Source organism: Grampus griseus (assembly GCF_964374135.1).
Source record: "Grampus griseus genome assembly, chromosome: 14".
Taxonomy (NCBI): Eukaryota; Metazoa; Chordata; class Mammalia; order Artiodactyla; family Delphinidae; genus Grampus; species Grampus griseus.
Genome location: NC_139008.1, coordinates 13,483,252 through 13,500,953, shown reverse-complemented (window position 1 = coordinate 13,500,953; position 17,702 = coordinate 13,483,252). Strand labels below are relative to the sequence as shown.

Below are 17,702 nucleotides of genomic sequence, written 5' to 3'. Positions count from 1 at the left end.
AGAGGGGACTCGACTGCCTTCTTCCCTGTCAGCTGGCCAAGCACAGGGAGACACGAGAGCATCCTCCAGGGTCCTGGCCCCCTATGCTGTGCTGACGTCAGTCCTTAAGCTCCAGATGGGGGCTGATTGCTGTCCCCGCTGCGGTAGCCACTGTGAGTCCGGGCTCCCCGGCGCCTGGGCAGGCAGAGCAGAATGGGCCCGGCTCCAGCCTGGGTGCCCTCACAGCTGAGACCACCGCACATGCTCTCTGCCTCTCTGCTGACGACATACATGGAAGAGCTGGTCCAGGCACATAGGATCCTAGTGCCCAGGTGACCGTGGGAGCATCAGCTCCTTCCAGGTCATCTCGGGGGTGGAGTCCAGAAAAGTCCAAGGCCACCTGCTGGAAAGGTTTGGGGGCTGGCGATCTTGGGCTGTGAACAGGTGTCTGGGCAGAAGCAACCCGGGGGACACTGGGTCTCAGGGCCTCGCTGCCTCCTCAGAGGAGGGGGAGCGAGGCTGTGGCCCAGCACCCCCCCCCACTTCGTTGAGGGCTCAGGTGGAATTCAGAAGCTGCTGCTGCTGCTACGAGAGATGAGAAAAAGGAGGGGCCCCCGCCTGTCCCAGTCCTGCAAGTGGATGGGAAGAAGGACAGGAGGAGATGCGATGTGTCACTCCTCAGTACCAGGTCCGTATCCAGGCTGCGGAATACACGGCTCCTGTGCTCCCAGCGAAGGGTCAGGGAGCTCTGCCAGGGCGCACGAGCCTCAGGCAGCTGGACGCCTGATGGAGGGGCAGTGTCTCCATCTGGGCCCCAGGCTGCCCTGGAGAAGCCCCGGGAGGCCCACTGAGCACCTGCCGACTCCTTGCTGTTTCTCTCCCAGCGTGGCTGGTCCAGAGGACGCAGACCCTGTCCCGAGGGCCAGGTTCCGAGGGCCCCAGCTCCTTCCACTACTTGATGAAGTTCTTAATTGTCCACCTCTGTCCCGTGCAGCTGCGGAGGATGAGGTCGATGCCAGCCAGGCCTCGGTTCTCCACCTCCAGGCAGCGCCCTGTGCCCTTGTTCATGACGGCGCCATTCTGGGAGCACGTGGGGGTGAGAGGGAGAAGGGACAGCCAGAGAAGGAGACAGAGAGATGGAGACGGAAAGACAGAGACGGAGACGGGAACAGAGAGACAGGAACAAAGAAACAGAGACAGAGACAAGGATGGAGAGACAGACAGAGAGATAGAGACAGACAGAGAAAGATATAGAGAATGAGAGACAGACAGAAACAGAGAGAGAGATACGAAGAGACAGGGAGAGACAGAGATACAGAGACAGGGAGGGGGGAGGGAGGGACAGGGAGAGGGAGAGAGAGAGAGATTTAACCACCATAGTGCCCGGCACATGGCCCCTCTTGGGGAACAATCCCACCAAAATTCTGTGCACAGGAGGGAGGGATCTTTGGGCCTTTGGACCTTCTCTGGAAACCCTAAAGTCAGAAAATAAATAAGCTTCACCGAGTCTGAGTGGCTGAACCAGGTGAAAGCATTGGTAGGGGATGGTGTCAGGATGGGGGACTGCCCTGGATAGTCTCAAGCTGACTTTCTCCATCTCTCTGGCATTTAGAAGATTCCAGAGAAATCACCCCGAACTCCCTCTCGAGATGTATCAGAGCCCAGCCCAGCCTAGCGCTGCTGCAGGGATTCTGAAGGCTGTGTCACGGGGAAAGGCTCCAGTGATTCTGCCTGAACCTGTGCAGCAGTCCATGTGCCTTAAGCCGGGAGACTGTGGGTTGCACTTTGCTGGCTGCCCTTCCCGGGGGCGCTCGCGGCACCCTCCCGTGCTCTGGGCTGCCAGGCCTGTCCGTGGAGCACTTACCTGGATGAAGTTCCAGCGCTTGTACAGGCTGCTCTTGACCTTGTCGCAGTCCAGGAGCTGGGGCAGACGACTCTTGGAGTTGTCCACCAGGCAGCGGGTGTCAGGGAGGAGCGTGGTGGTCCCCAGGGCTCCCAGGTGCAGGAAGCCCTCCTTGGTGTAGCGGGCCAGCTGGGGAGAGAGCAGAGCGGCAGGGCCACGGGAGGTAGAGGTGAGACCACGAGGGACACATGGGTCACCCAGGACTTTGTCCATGCTGCAGTCCCGGCCACCTCACAGGCCTGTCACACACACACACCCAACTCACAGGGGCACCCCGTCCAGGAAGCCCACGGCTTGCTAAGCCTGCATACAGATTCCCTGGACCACTCCCTGATTTCCTTCTAAGCATGTCCTCGGTCAATGTTTCAGGAGTCTGGCCTTCTGTTCAACAACGCAGGGAGCAGGAATAAGTGAAAAAGCGGGACATCCGATTTCTAAAGCTTGGCTCTGTTTCCAGCTGGCTGGGCCACCTTGAACAAGTCAATTAACCTCTCTGAGCGTCCATTTCCTCCTCATTTGTAAACCGGGATTAATTAAATCTACCCTGCTGCAAAAGGGCCCAAAGAGTCAGTTCACCGAAGAAGCAACAGGCATATGAAAAAGCATTCAACCTCCTAGGTATTAAAATAAATCAAAACAATGAGACACCACGTTTTAAAAAAAGAGATTATTTGTGTTTTGTCAAGGTGAGCCTAAGATGGGCTGGAGGGAGGGTAAATTACTACAACCTTTCAAAAAGGAATTGCAAAATATAAGCAGTGTGCTTTTAAAATGTTTCTCTCCTTTGACCCAATAAATCTACTTTAAAAAATCTTGGGAGGGCTTCCCTGGTGGCGCAGTGGTTGGGAGTCCGCCTGCCGATGCAGGGGACGCGGGTTCGTGCCCCGGTCCGGGAAGATCCCACATGCCGCGGAGCGGCTGGGCCCGTGAGCCATGGCCGCTGAGCCTGCGCGTCCGGAGCCTGTGCTCCGCAACGGGAGAGGCCACAACAGTGAGAGGCCCGCGTACCGCAACAACAACAACAACAACAAAATCTTGGGAATTCCCTGGTGGTCCTGTGGTTAGGACTCCACACTTTCACTGCCGAGGGTGCAGGTTCAGTCCCTGGTGGAGGAACCAAGATCCCTTCGTAAGCCATGAGGTGCGGCCAAAGAAAAGAAAAATGAAAAAAAAAAATCTATCCCAAGAAAATAATTAGAACTGTGAACAAAAGTTTATGTAGAGGGGTGGGGAGGAGGAGGAACTGGATGAGGGCAGCTAAAAGGTACACACTTCCACTTATAAACAAGTACCAGGGATGTAATGTACAGCATGGTAAATACAGTTAACACTGGTGTATGTTATATAGGAAAGTCAAGACAGTCAATCCTAAGAGTTCTCATCACAAGACAAAGAATTTCTTTCTGTTTAATTTTGTATCCGGGAGAGAGGATGGATGTTCACTAAACTTACTGTGATTATCATTTCGTGATGTATGGAAGTCACGTCATTATGCTGTGCACTTAAACTTATACAGTGCTGTATGTCAGTTACATCAGTGAAACTGGAAGAAGAAAGTTTATGTACAGGGTATTTATTGCAATGTTACTTCTAATGCTGAAAAGGCAGGAATACCCTAAAGGCACAACCCCATCCTGGTACTTGCTCCAGGCTCCGTGTACTGCAACAAATGCTAGGTAGCATTGGGTAGGTTCCCAAAAAGGCCACATCCTTCTGTGCGCCCTGGGCAATATGACTTTGCTGCAATTTCTATTAGGAAGTGGAGTCTGTTTCCTCATCCTTGAGTACTGGCTGGCTTTGTGACTTGCTTTGGCCCACAGAATGTAGCAGAAAGGGGGATGCGACTGTTGCTGGTATACACCTTGCATATTTCCACCCTCCTGGAGCCATACGGCCACCATGGCAGTAAGGCCAGGATGGCCTCTGCTAAAGGATGATAGCCACGTGGTCCAGACAACCAGCCAGTCGACCACGAGACAAGTGGACGAGGTCATCGTCGATCAGGCGGCCCTCAGCCGAGCTGCTGGCTGATGGGAGATGCGCGAATGAGTCTGACCCAAATCATCTGAACCTGGTCCAGATCACAGAACCATCCAGATGACCCATAGACTTGTAAACAATAATAAATAAATAAATACATATTGTTTCATGCCACTAAGTTTTGGGGTAGTTGTTACGCAGCAATAGCTATCTGATACACAGATGATAGTGCCTGACAATCCTTCTCACAACTAGTTGTGAGTCCGTACTAGTTTGGTGCCTTGGCCTCTCCTGACTGCCCACGTTGTTTAAAGCCCTGTATTCCCACTTCTGAACAGATACGTTCACCTGTCTTTCACGCTCCTTTGGGGCAGGGATCGTGTCCAATTTATTTCATTCTTCCTAGGAGACGATCAGAGACCAAGGGCTCCGAACATGTTTGTGAATGAACACATTACAAATGCGATCAACATCATCATTTACAAAATGCAGCCATGGCTATTCCTTTAAACTCCACAAACATGTTTTGAAGAGTCCTCTATGTGCCCAGGCTGGGGACAGGCACTGAGAATACAAGGATGGGGATGTATTCCCACTGAGATGATTCCAGGGCAGGTTGGCGAGAGGCAAGCACAATCTTCACGTTCATTCTCATGATCCTATGAGGTGTCTAGAGCAGGAGTGATGATCATTATTAATATACAACGGATGCCTAATCCATTACAAAATAATATTACCAGCCAGCATATACTGGAGGCATACTCTGCCCCATTTCTAAGCATGGTACAGAGAATAAATTATGTAATGTCTACAATAACCTGTGAGGTAGGTGCTATTAACCTTCCCATTTCAAAGAAGAGGAAACAGGCATGAAGACATCTGGTCACCTGGCCGGGTCCTGGCTTTTATCCTTGGGTCCCCAGAGATTCGATGGTTGGAAGCCTTGGCCCAGCAGCTGAGCAGCAGAGGGACCTCCTCTCAGATGATCCTGGGTTCCTGAAAGCCTGGGCATTTCTTGCCAGGAATGGAGCAGAAAAGTACCTCCGCCCTGGGACACAAGTGCCTCATCAGGGGATAAGATGCTCCGCAGGGGCTCTCTCTTCTGGTGAAAGCTGTCAGAAACCCTCTGTTCTGATCCCCAAAGGGAGGCTGCCTGATCCCCTCAGGAACAAGTGACAGGAGTTTATTAAATGCCCTTGAGAGAGAGATGTGGTTAACATGTGTTTTAAACCCAAATTAGTTCCAAATCAGAATAACTGTTAGAGGCAAAATGGTAAAAAAAAAAAATCAGAAGCCCCGCCCCATCCCTCTTTCAACAACGTCTCTCTGAATGTGTTTAAATTCATCAAATGCAAAGCGATGAACGACAGCAAGCTGCCTTTATGTTCAGGGGAAAGATACACACAGCTGCTTATTGAAATTATGAATCAATCTATTACCCAGCAGGCACGTGAGCGGCGCTCAGAACATTAACTAACTGAGCATATCTGTGACCCAGATGTTTAAAGAGTGAAGCTAAGTGCCACTGGGAGTTAGAAGCTCTCCTTTCTGAAGTCTTTTAGGACATGAAAACAATAAGACCCAGACTTCCGGGACCTGCAAAAGGCCACGTATCCAGCCCCAGGTGAGGAGGGCCCTGCGGGATTTCTTTTCTGGGGGAAGGTGGTTTCTCACACCGGGAACCCGTACAAGGAGGCCACATGCATGGGCTCTGCTGGCCTGGCCAAGGGGCCAGGGTCAGGGGAAAGGTGGCGAGTGCTGAGACCTGACATCCACCAGGTCCCCCAGTTTCCCCAGTCCTGGATTGAGAGCCCATCTAGTCCAGTCCCACCACTCCGCACTCCCTAGTACTCCTTCTGTAAGGACCTCCGCTTCCCATCCTCTGCATGTCCAACTTGCTTTCCTGCCTCCAGGGCTTTGCTTCAGCTGTTTCCCTGCCTGGAAATGTTAGTTACTGGGCTCCTTCTAGAACTTTCTGGCTTCAACTCTCCTAGAGCTCAACGCAATTCTCTCCATTCCACAATGTCTCCTTTCATTCTTCCAGCCTCCAGTTACCTCCTCTCCAGTCTTTGGGACAACGTGGACCCATATTCTCTGGTGCCTCCCTTCAAGGCATGGAATAGTCCCATCTCCTCTGGACCATCCTGTGTGTCCATGCACCAGGGGATGGACGTTTGGACTGTTTCCACTTTGGGGTTATTATAAATTATGCTGTTATGAACAGTCCTGTATAAGTTTTTATGTGAGCGTCAATTCTCTTGTTTATACAGTTGACCCTTGAACAACACAGGTTTGAACAAGGCAGGTCCACTTACACGTGGATTCTTTTTCAAGAAATATGTACTACATGATTCTCCGTTGGTTCAACCTGCAGATTCAGAAGCAGATAAGAAGGGCCAATTTCTCATCTATTTCCTCCTAACATCCCAGCTAAGACTCTTCTGGGAACTGAACTGCTGCACTAGGCTTGTAAACTGGTCCCCCTTCCAGCCCTTCACAATTTCCATTTGGCCTTCCCAATCCTGCAAATTCAGATTCTATCATTCCCTGCCTCAACCTTCAATGGCTCCCAATGCCCACGGATTTATGAATAAACTTGTAACCACGATCTTCTACTATAGGTCCCCAACTCACCTTTTGTTTTAACTCTTTGATTCTCAGCTTAGTCTGACAGATGACTTGCAGTTTCCCAAAAAGAGCCAACAGTCTTTCCTGAATAAATTATAGCCCCACCCTCCCCCTCCCCCATCTCGCTTCCTTCCACAAAGCCTCCCCACCATGTGATCTATTTCAGCTTACATACTTGTGTGATATTAACATGTGTTTCCCTGTTACAGATTTTTGTCATTGTTGTTTTAGTACCGTAGCATCCTACCCGTTGTTACATAGCACAAGGACCAAGAAAAGTATCTCGCAAAGAACCAAAGCTCCATAAATGTCTTTTGAATTGAATGGGATTATTCCAGATTTGGCTGCTGGGCCCATGAGAAATAAATGTCATTATCCACAACCCGAATGCATTAGGAAAAAACCCTCTGAGCTCAAATACAGTTAATTCTCATTTAGGAGGAAAAGGAATTTTCTATTAGAAATGATCTAAGAGGCATGTAAAACTATTAACCCACATTTAACAGCCTTGAGGGAAAACTCAAATAGGCAGGTTATAGCCAAGTAAACAAAACCCAGCCAGATAATTGTGGAATAACTCTGGAACACAGCAAAATCTATCAGATTGTCAATAAAAACATGGCTTGCAATGGCTTTCGTATTAAGGGTCTTTCTTATCACTTTAAAATCAGGCCTAGTGAGGGTAGAACACCACTGCTAAATGAAAAATGCAGTTTATCCAGCTTCTAGCCAGGAGACAGAGAGATGGGTTCTGTTGATTCAAAACTGCTTTGGGGTAAATTTATTTGTTTGTTTCATGGCTGAGGCCACAAGAGTGGTTTCTGGTAACTACGTGTACATGTGTACATTTTAAAAAACAAATAGACTTTCTCCATCACTGTCCAGGGCATGCCAGCACTCAAACTGAATACAGAAAAAAAATATTTCCAACTGTATCTCAGAGTGGATGCATAGTGCTGCCTGGGAGCCGGGGTGGAGCAAAGGAATCTCTCGGGCGGTTGGGGGGCAGGAATGGAAATGTTCTGTCGTTTGATTGAGCAGGGAGTTCCACAGGTGTGTACCCCCGCCAGGACTCCTCAAATTGTACACTTTAAACAGACGGTTTATTGTACCGACCTTATACTTCAATAAAGTTGATTTAAAAATCTATCTGGGAGCCTGGAAGGCACGCTATGGAACAAGATACAGTTCCTGCAGAGAGAGCCAGCTCCTGGGGGGTGGGATGGTCCCCAGGACCTCTCTCCTCAATCTTCTCCCAACCACCATTATGACCCACCATGCTGGATTCAAGCACGGTGTTTCCAGAAAATGCACTTGCTACTTGGAATGAATGGGGAGACATATTTGTGCTACAAAACCTTAGGTTGATTTTCCTGCAGACGGGGGTCCAGGAGTGGATGGATTGGGGCAGTGTCCCTGGAGGTACGGGAATGGCAGGGTCTGGACCACACAGCTTTGTGGCGAGAGCTGGGGGCCTCTGGGAGAGGAGTCCTGAGGGTGGGGAAGCACCAGGATGAGGGTCGGAAGAGGCAAGTGGGACAGGGGATGGGTGAGCAGTGTAGCCCTTTCCTACTTCCCAAGGACCAGGAGCAAATTCCTAAGCATGCCTGCCAACCTCACCCTCAATGCTAAATGGGCCAGAGGAGCAAAGACTCTGCTTTTCAACGAGACACGCTGTTTTTCAGTAAGCAGATGCATGTCGTTCTTGTCTCTATCTGTGAAATAGGAAGGTAGGATTATATCCCGGTACGGTATGGAAATGCTGGTAAACATTTTTTTCCCTTTTCAGCTGATCTTAGTTAAATCTGTCTCACCTTCTCATTCTGCCAACTCAAACAGCAGCCTGGCTTTGTGCTGGGTCATCAAAGGAGATAGCATATGATATGGTTAAGGACTCAGACTCTGGAGCCTGTTTAAGAAATCCAAGCTCTGCCACTAACTAATTTTATGACCCTGGGCCTGTTACTCTGTCTTCTGGAAGTCTGTTTCCTCATCTTCAGAATGGGGCTAATTTTAGGATTTATCTCATGGGGTAGTTATGGAACCAAACAAATTAGTGAGAAGAGGATGCAGTGTATAGTAAACCCCGTGTGTTTGTTACCTTTATTTGCCCAGACCTCACACACCAGTGGAGAACTGGGGCCTTGTTCCTGCTTCACTACAGATTCCTCTTCCTCCCTCTCGGCTCCCGTGTGGGCTGCCGGGGCCAGCATCTCCCAGCCCTAGTTCCTTCCCGACACTCAGCCACTCCAGGCTTCCCACTGTCTCCAGAACCATTTGCCCAGGGGAGGCTGCCCCAACGGCTTCAGCGATACTGCTGGGCAGCCCAGGACCCTCAGGCAGCTACCCAGCCCATCAAGCTCCCTTGGGCTGGGTGTGTGCGTTTCTTGGGTTGGACGCCTGACCCCCCATCCCCTACTGCTCTGCTCCTGTCCTTCCCCTCCCCTCCCCCACTTCCCTTTCCCGGTTTGGTCCAGATCCTACATGCCCTTGCCTGGAATGGGCCAGATTCCTGAAAGGGTTGGGCCTTGAATTGGACTCTTGACAGCATCCCCAAAGCCACTGTGTGATCCACGGATGCCTGCCCTGGGGCGTTAGCGCCCATGGCCTCTCTCTTGGACTCTGCCCCTCCTGCAGTGCCTCTGCAGTGGGGGAAGAAGAGCTCAGCCTGTTTTCTGCTCCTGGCATGTTCCCTGATGAATCCAGGCAAGCCATCGGCTAGAAGCCAGCCTAGATCAGCCTGGACCACCCGAAAATTCAGAGCCTCAACAGAGGAGTTAGACGTGGGCCTGGTTATGACATCCACACGTGAGAGCGGGTGTGAAGATGCTCTGATGTGGAACCAGCCCCAGAGACTTAGGACGAGGTTTCCATCATCATTGAACCCCCATCATACTCCGGGCCTCATTCTGGGGGTGTTCATTCGTTCATTGGCAGGATGTTATTTAACCCATGACAATGACCCTACAAAAGTCAGGGCACGCCCCCCTTTTTTTTTTCCCAACGCAGACACTATATTTTTTCCGTCGATTCTAGAAGCCCAAACTCCCACTGGCATGGTGGTTCCTTTCGTGCTGCCCATCTCCACCCTCCCAGCTGAGCCCACCAGTGCATCCTGGTGCTTGTCCCAGCCTGAAGCCACCCTGGGCTCACCCCAGGGCCACCACACAGGCTTGGCCAAAGCATCTGGCCCCTTCCCCCTGCCCCAGGAGTTAATAGGCCATTTGTGTGTCCTTCATTCAACATTAAACATTTGTACGTTGCCCACCATGTGCCACGGCCTCTTCACGTTCCACGGAGAGAACGCGTCCCCGGAACTCCCCGGAAGAATGCCCTTCCCTGGAATCTGGGGGCTTCAACATTGTAAGCTATGCTAGGTGAGCTGGAAATTGTAGGTCTTGGAGGGTAAACCTGGGTTGGTGGATCAGTTGATTTCCATGTCTCTGTTGAGGCAAATTCATAAATTCCTCTTAGGAAAAAAAAAAAAAAGCCTACGTTTCTGCTCCAATATCCCATAATTCGATGCAGGGGAAATTATAATTTTACTCAAATTCAGATGACAGACATCTACTTTCTGAGCATTAATTCTCACTGTTCTCTAGATCTTCCACTAATGTTTTAGAAACGTAGCTAGTTTTTTTGTTTAGTCTTTTATTGCCCTTATTCTGCTTTTAAACATGCTTGCAAGTGCCAGTCCCTCGTAGCCACTTCATCTGTCTTCTCACCTTCCCTCAAAGCCGAGCTTCTGGAAAGTTCTCTGCATCATGTCTCCACCTCCTCACCTCCCTTTCTCCCCTGCACCCAATCCAGTCTGGCTTCCTCTTACCCACGGTTTTCTTGTTACTGCATTGAACATGCAGTGCAGTCTGGCTACTGGCCCTCTGGGCAGCCGTGTTTGGCTCTGCTCTTCCTTGGTTGGTGTGACACCCACCTTTCTGGTGTCCAGTGCTCTGGCCCCATCACCCACTAAATGTGGAGCCACACTAGGGTCTGTCCTAGGACCCCTGGCCTGCTGTCCCCTGGGATGCATCTGGAGCCCCATCGGCCTCTGCCCTCAGCACTGAGTTGGAATGTTCAGCTGCCTGGGGAGGACACCACGTTGGGATTCCCAAAGCCTCACCCCCAAACTCACATGGCCCACAACAGAACTCAGTGGTCCACCGTGTGGGTGGAATTCCAGCAAAGTGTCTCACACTTGGCACTCTGGACAACCCTAGCTCCTGAGCCAGGCAGATGGTACAATGAGGACAGTCTAGAAACTTCAGCCACCCACACTTCGGTCTTCCTTTGGCCGCATCTGATGGAAACCCAGACTCCAGAGGCCCCGTCATCCCGTACCAATGGCCTAAACTCCACTAGCCCTAAACTCTTTAGCGAGAAATAAAATATTGCCTCTGCCCTATCAGTAAACAAAGGAGGTCCAGTCCTCAGCGATTGCAGCCACCTGGACGGTGAGCCCTGAGGGAACTCAGGAAGGAAACAGAGAATACCTGCCGTCTAGCAGTCATCAAACTGCAGCCACTCCAGACGGTGCAGCCTCAGAATGAGAAAACACAGGATACTGGCCCCAGATAGCAGAGGTGCATATCAAAGGAATGGTGTCAGTGAGCCCAGACTCTTGCATCTTCCCATACATAGAAAAGTGCTAAATTCCGTAACTTGAGAAGTCTAGTTTTCTTTTATTTACAGTAACCTTTTCTTCTGACTACCTGGGGTTGTTGTAAGAACTCCTACGTATCCTGGGTTCCCCCCTTCCTCTTTGGAACAGTTTTCTCAGCGTTTATCTGAGAGGCTGTCTCTCGGGTTCGAAGTTCTAAGTCCGCCGAATAAAACCTAACTCTCAACTTCTAGGTTGTGCATTTTGTTTTCAGTCGACATTAGGATCCACCCTTAATTCTGATCGGCCCTGTTCTCAGATCCTCTTCATTTCAAACAAGCAATGTCTTTGGAAACAATCACTCAACAGATACCACTGCTCCAAAGAGAAATCAAAACTCTGAACTGAATGGTCAGGGGACAAGACTGTTCAAACATTTTGTATTTATTTGCTCTGCTGCATCTCATGGTGCTAAGACCACAAAGACCTTTTTACTAGGTGGTTTCACCTTCCCCCTTGTCCTTCAGAAGCAGCAATGTTGTTTCCTTATTAATTCGGTGATACGAAAATCACCTAAGAGAGCAACATATTTCTTTGAAAAAAAAAAAAAAAAGAAGGCTGAAAGCAAGCCTCAGAAATGATAATGGTTGTTTGAGGGTGGTAGGATTATAGACGATTTAAATCTGTCTTTTTCAAATTCACCATAACGCTGTCGCACCTTTAGGGAAAAAGAAGAAGATTGGCAGTGACTCGCTTTGAATTTAGTAGCTCTGGGCAAGGTAGGAAGGCTCAGCTGCTAATGTGGCCACCACCCTAGTGTCCCATCTGATTTCATTATTCCAAGCCTAACAGCAACACAAAACCTGCCTGCATCACTTATCGTGTCTGGAGGAAGATTAACGCAGCTTCTAAGGAGATGGGAATTTCCTGGCGATCCAGTGGTTAGGACTCCGTGCTCTCACTGCCGAGGGCCTGGGTTCCATCCCTGGCTGGGGAACTAGGACCCCACAAGCCCCACAAGCCCCTCGGAGCGGCCCAAACAAACAAACAAACAACACCCAATAACTTCCAAGGAGATGTAAAATTTTAACTAAGAATCTTCACTGGAAAACAACTTATGATCGTAACTCCGATTTTCTGGGAAGACTAGCTCATCAACCCATTCTGGCGAGAGAGAAAAAGTACAGGAATTCCTCCTTAACCTGGAGTCCCCCTTAAGGAAAATCAAATACATGTGTCTGTAGTTCTGTATGCCATTTAGGACATCAAGCATCCCTGTTCCCTGTATGTGGTCTGTGAGATCTACTTTTCAGGGATAATTAGAAAGTGGGAACCAAGGACTGGAAATAGAAAAGCAAAGCAAAGCAGATGGCAGAGAAAGAGGCTTGGGTCTCCCGCTAAGTCTCGGGAAAGTCTCAGGGAGCAGAAAGCAAGTAACCCTGCTCTCCTTCGAGGTCTGCGAAGAGGGTGGGCGTGAGGGATGCCCACACGGGCTAGATGATAGCACAGCCCGGGAGGCAGGAGCTAACAGCTCTGAAATAATAAAACCAGAAACGTTTTGAATGTTTGGAGAGAAGATGAGTCAGAGGAACAGAAAAAGAGAATCTGCCGCGAAGCATAACGGATTTCTAAGTGTCGCACCGGAATGCGGGGCAGGGTTTTTCAAAATATCGCGTAAAAGGTGGGAAGTGGAAATACTGCAGCTCAGAACCTCCGAGATGTCACGCTTCAGCACCGGTACTGTCTCTCCTGCTTTCCGTTGTCTCTTTTTTGTGTGTGTAGGTTTCCCAAACGTAAACGATACCTGCCCTCGCTCCTCCAACCCTGTTTTCCCACTGCGTCTAAGGTGGCTCTGCTTTGACCTCGTGGTGGTTTTCAGGAATCGAGGGATGACAGGGTTTGCTTCTTACCGAAGGTGGGAGGCTTGCTCCCAGAATCACGGGCCTGTTCGCTGGGGCAGAGCCATCTTGCCCTGGGTGCTAACCCCCATGTGCTCTTCGTGGCTCCGTCCCCTGAGCCCACCCCTTACATGACTTCACCTGGAAGCCAAGGCTGCTGGATGTCATGAACTTCTGCATTTTCCGAGTGCCCCCCGCAGGCTAAGCTCTGTCGCTCCGTGCGGCACTAGCGCCTTATTGGCAAAATGCATCATCGTGACAAGGTGTTTGGATGATGGATTGCTTAAACGACGAAGCCATCAAGGCATAAGTCCAAGATGAGATTACATTTAATTATGGGATACAAGAATTTTCATCTGTCATTCCGTTGATGAATTAACTGAGGGAGGGAATGTGAGCTTCTCAGAAAAGAGGGGAGAGGAAGACTAAACGTACTGACCGAAGGACAAACAGGGGAGACCTGTGATACCCTCCCAGGAACCCACTGGACAGGAGAGTTCCTTGGAACAAAGCCTGACTTCTCTCAATTCCTCTCCAAGGTGCACACCTCGTCTTAAGAACATCCTTTGCAGCTTGTACCTCTTTCAAAGAGTGTTCCGTGGAGTCCCCAGGGCCACTGCACTGGAATGCTTGCCGGTCATGCTCTGTCCATGGCGGGGCTGCTGGAAGCTGTGGTCGGTCCACAGCTCGGGAGGGAGGAGCCCGCACTGGAATCGGTGAGGCTGTGTGGGTGGTCCCCATGACCAGTGAAGCTGGTCCTCAGGTTGGATGTGTCGCCCCTACGCATGCTTCAAGTCTTTCTTCCATGCCTTGCTGGGAGCTAGAGAACGTCTGGGGGCTCAAGAATGTGAGACGCGTCCCCTCCCAAGAAGGTACAGCCCAGACCAGGAGTTCCAAGACCAGCCCAGACCCAGATCCAAAACCAGGAGTCACAGGATGGTTTGGAAAGTGGCCTGGCATTACCTGAATCTCAACTTTCAAAGCAGCAGGGGGAGTCACTACTTACCTGATAGGATAAACGTTACCCAAACCCAAAATGGGTTTATTGTCAGCCTTTTGTTCCCTGTCTCAGTCCAGCCACGGCACTGGCCCAGGAAGCTGCATCACTGGGACCTCGGGCAGCAGCTCGGACGCAGGGACTCGAGAGCACCACGAAATGAAAGAATGATGCCCCGGGCCCAGCACTGCCTACCTTGTTCTCCCTTCTTGACCTCCGCCCTCAAGGGAAATCAGAATGGGAAAGGTTGACAGGTTCACTAGGTGGGCTGGGAGAGAGCACAGGAAGGGGCTGGCAGAGGAGGGCAATCCCACGGCCAATATCCCGGCAGGGAGACCTTAGCTGCTGCACTGAAGGGACCCACGGGGACCTGGGCCCAGGATGGCAAAAGCTGGGAGTGTGTGGGAGAGCCCTGGGCCTGCCTAGACAAGACCTCCCGCTCTGAATGGGTTCGAGCCAACACCGAAGGCCGCCCCTGTGCCCTTGACGTCTGTTTCTTTTATGTTTGTGATATAAAGTTTATTTTAAAATAATTGTAAGATAAAAAGACAGCCAGGTTAAAGAAAAAGAAATTTAAATAAAACACTGGCTCAGAAAAGAAACGGCTGTTTGTCTGATGCAAATTAGTAACCAGACAAGAGCAAGGCTGGTCACTCGCTCGTCATGGAGCAGGCTCTCTGAGTGGCTGGGAACCGTTTCCATCTTGTTGACAAACACATGTTGCAAGGCAGGAAATTACCCTCCTCAGTGCCTATTTTATCTCTGTTTAATTGCTGTTTGATAATAAATTACAACACAGAGTCCATTAATTAAACTAACAACGTCCGTGGAACGCCAATTCCTTCTTCTGGGAGTTGCCTTGTTACGGGAGCTTTGATTCAGTTTGTTTGCCCAACAGCACTTTATGAAGTGGTTTAAAAAGATGCCAAGGCACGTGACTGGCGGGGCAACACTCCTGGCCTAGGGGGAGCGGGTTTGGGCAGGAGGGGGAGGAAACCTTGGTGAGCGTGAGGAAGGGCAGCCTGGCAGCTGGAGAGCAGTACCAAGGATGCACTCTAATTCAGAACATGTGGTGGAAGAGAAAAAAACCAAAACGAAACATTAGGTCTACTTTCAAAAAATCAGCTGCTGGAAAACGACCATGGTCCCCACTTACAGGAATTCATCCCAGAGTTGGGGGGGTGGGGAGCAAAGAGCAGCCTGATCTGGTTTGCCATTCCATCATCAACTAAACGGAAGGAGAATTCATTTGGAAAAGTTCTGCATGCAGGTGGAATGGGTGAGCGATGAATTCTAGATATTTCCCAACAAAGCCCCCTGTACTGGGCTGTGAAGGCCCCCAGCTCCCAGCAGGAGAGGAGAACTTGGTGCCCGGCTCCTGTCCTGGCAGGGAGTAGGCAGGTAGTCACCAGGGCAAAGACTCTCCTAACATTTCACCTGTGCTGTCTGGGAGGTAGGCTACCTGGGCATTCCAGCTGGATGGGTTTAGCAGGTGACCAGGTGGGACCTTGAGGGAGGGGATGCAACACGAGTAAAGGCTCTGGACAGAAGGGGTTGGAAGGTCAAGTTCTCAGGGAACTGCCCCAGACCGTTTGGAGATGTGGGCATCACAAGGGTGTCAGACCGGGGTTCTGAGCAGTCAGGGTACATGGGGAGGGCAGGGGGCCCTGGGAGGAGGTGGCCGCAGGTCTGTGAAAGGCAGATGCAGCCGCCTTCATGCCCTGGCCCTCAGGTTCAGTCAAAAACTTCCTGAGTGGCTTGGAGAACCTTCCCCTGAAACACCCAGGTGAAAAGGCACTGCTTCGAGCCCTAGGAGGAAGCCCTCAGGTCTCTGGGAGGCATTTACTGGACCATTTTTATCCCTTTTCTCATTCACAGAAGTTGGCTTGACGGGCTGGTTTTTGACTACGCAAATCCCTGCACGTGATAGTGTCTGTTACCTCACAGTTAATAAGCACTCAGTTCAGATGGGACCTCTTCAGAAGGTCGGACGAGGAAACCTGGGAGTTCAGCGTTCTAAAAGCTACTCCTGGCATTTCCCAAAATGATGCTCACGTACAGCATGGTGGCCCAGAAGTGGGCATCTCCAAGGCTCCGTGTCCAGGCTCCAGCTGCCCTCCTGGCCCAGTACCACCACGTCACCATCTCCTCTCCCAGCCATCCCGCCCGAGACTAGTGGGGGTGGATAACTGGCTTGTCATCTGACCTCTTCCAAGACGCAGCCTCTTAAATGGCTGACACAACCATCCCCTTCAGGCCACAACTCCCCACCTCCACTTCCCCGGCCACCAAGACTTTTAGGGCACTTTACTCCTCCAGACCCTGGGAGGGAAGAACTGGAGAGTCAGTAGGGACTGACGGTCAGGATGGCTCCAGAGCGTCCATCCCTCTCTGAACTCCTCCGGGACTGGCTGTGTCTGATCTAAACGTATCATTAGGGCTTCCCTGGTGGCGCAGTGGATGAGAGTCCGCCTGCCGATGCAGAGGACACGGGTTCGTGCCCCGGTCTGGGAAGATCCCACATGCCGTGGAGCGGCTGGGCCCGTGAGCCATGGCCGCTGAGCCTGCGCGTCCGGAGCCTGTGCTCCGCAACGGGAGAGGCCACAACAGTGAGAGGCCCACGTACCGCAAAAAAAAAAAAAATAAATAAATAAATAAACAAACATACCATTACCACACTGCCCCCCACCGCAGCAGCAGATGAACCTTCAAGGGCTCCCCAGTGCCCTCAGGGTCAAGTCTCAAACTCTCCAGGACAGCATCCTTGCATCACTGGGAACTTGTTAGAAATGCAATATCTCAGCGCCCCCCACTCCCCCCCGACTCAGAAACTCTGAGGATGGGGCCCAGGAGCTGTCATAAGCCTTCCAGATGATTCTGCTGCACACTGACGTGTGAGACCCAGTGCCTTGGAACATGTCTTATGAGGCCTTGGAGAGCCGCCTCTCCATCTCTCTTCTGCCTCATCTCTCAGCACATCCTTCCCTCTTGCATTCTAAACCCTGGCCAAACTGGGCCACCTCTGCCTCTTAGCACCCAGCATCCCAGGCTATCTCACTCTTCTCACACCGTCTACGCTGTAGGTTTCCTGGTCTTTCCTCCTCCAGTCTAAACCGCTTGAGAGCAGGGGCTGTATCTTATCAACTGCCAAACACAGTCGTCACCAGTGACTGCGGTAGGTGCTCAAGACCCATCTGCTGAGGGAAGGAAGAAATGAATGGAGGAAGACACTGGGCTCTTCAGTGCCTCTTGCCTTTGATGTTAAAGCTCCGTTTCTCCACGGAAGGAAGCAGGTCTGGGCTTCCTGGCCGTTCTTCTACTCCCTGCGGGCACTTTTAGGCAGTGGAAGGGCTCAGGAAATTTTCTGCGATTAAATGGACTGGATTTGAACTTAAAATGCTTGGGTTGTGCTGGAGAGCCTGCTCCAGCACAACCCAAAAGAGCCTGTTCACAGGCATTTGCTCCTCTGTGCCTCAGTTTCCCCATGCTGCCTGCTTGCCTCCTAGAGTGACCGCAAGGAGAAAAGGAGCAAATTCAGCCTGGCGTTACTTGTCCACTTTCAGAGGACACGTCACACACTGAAGGGAGCGGAGGGTCTGGATTCTGAGAACTACCTGCGGTGATAGGAAAGGAAATACAGCTCTTCTCTTTCCAGATGCTGGCTTAATGGGAAAGCAAAAGTGCTCCGAGCGGAGAGAACCACGAGCCATAAATGCACGC

The 17,702-nt window shown here is 50.9% G+C and overlaps 1 protein-coding gene across 1 annotated transcript in view; it reads right to left on the bottom strand.

The window, feature by feature from the left end:
- Nucleotides 1–930: 930 nt before the first annotated feature.
- GALNT17 (polypeptide N-acetylgalactosaminyltransferase 17) overlaps nt 931–17,702 on the bottom strand; it is a gene marked incomplete at both ends in the record, with an annotated part of 443,002 nt that continues 426,230 nt past the window's right edge. Inside the window, 2 exons of the mRNA XM_082671029.1 lie at nt 931–1,059; nt 1,844–2,011. Coding sequence (XP_082527155.1) covers nt 931–1,059; nt 1,844–2,011 — 297 coding nt within the window. The remainder of the gene's footprint in view (nt 1,060–1,843; nt 2,012–17,702) is intronic.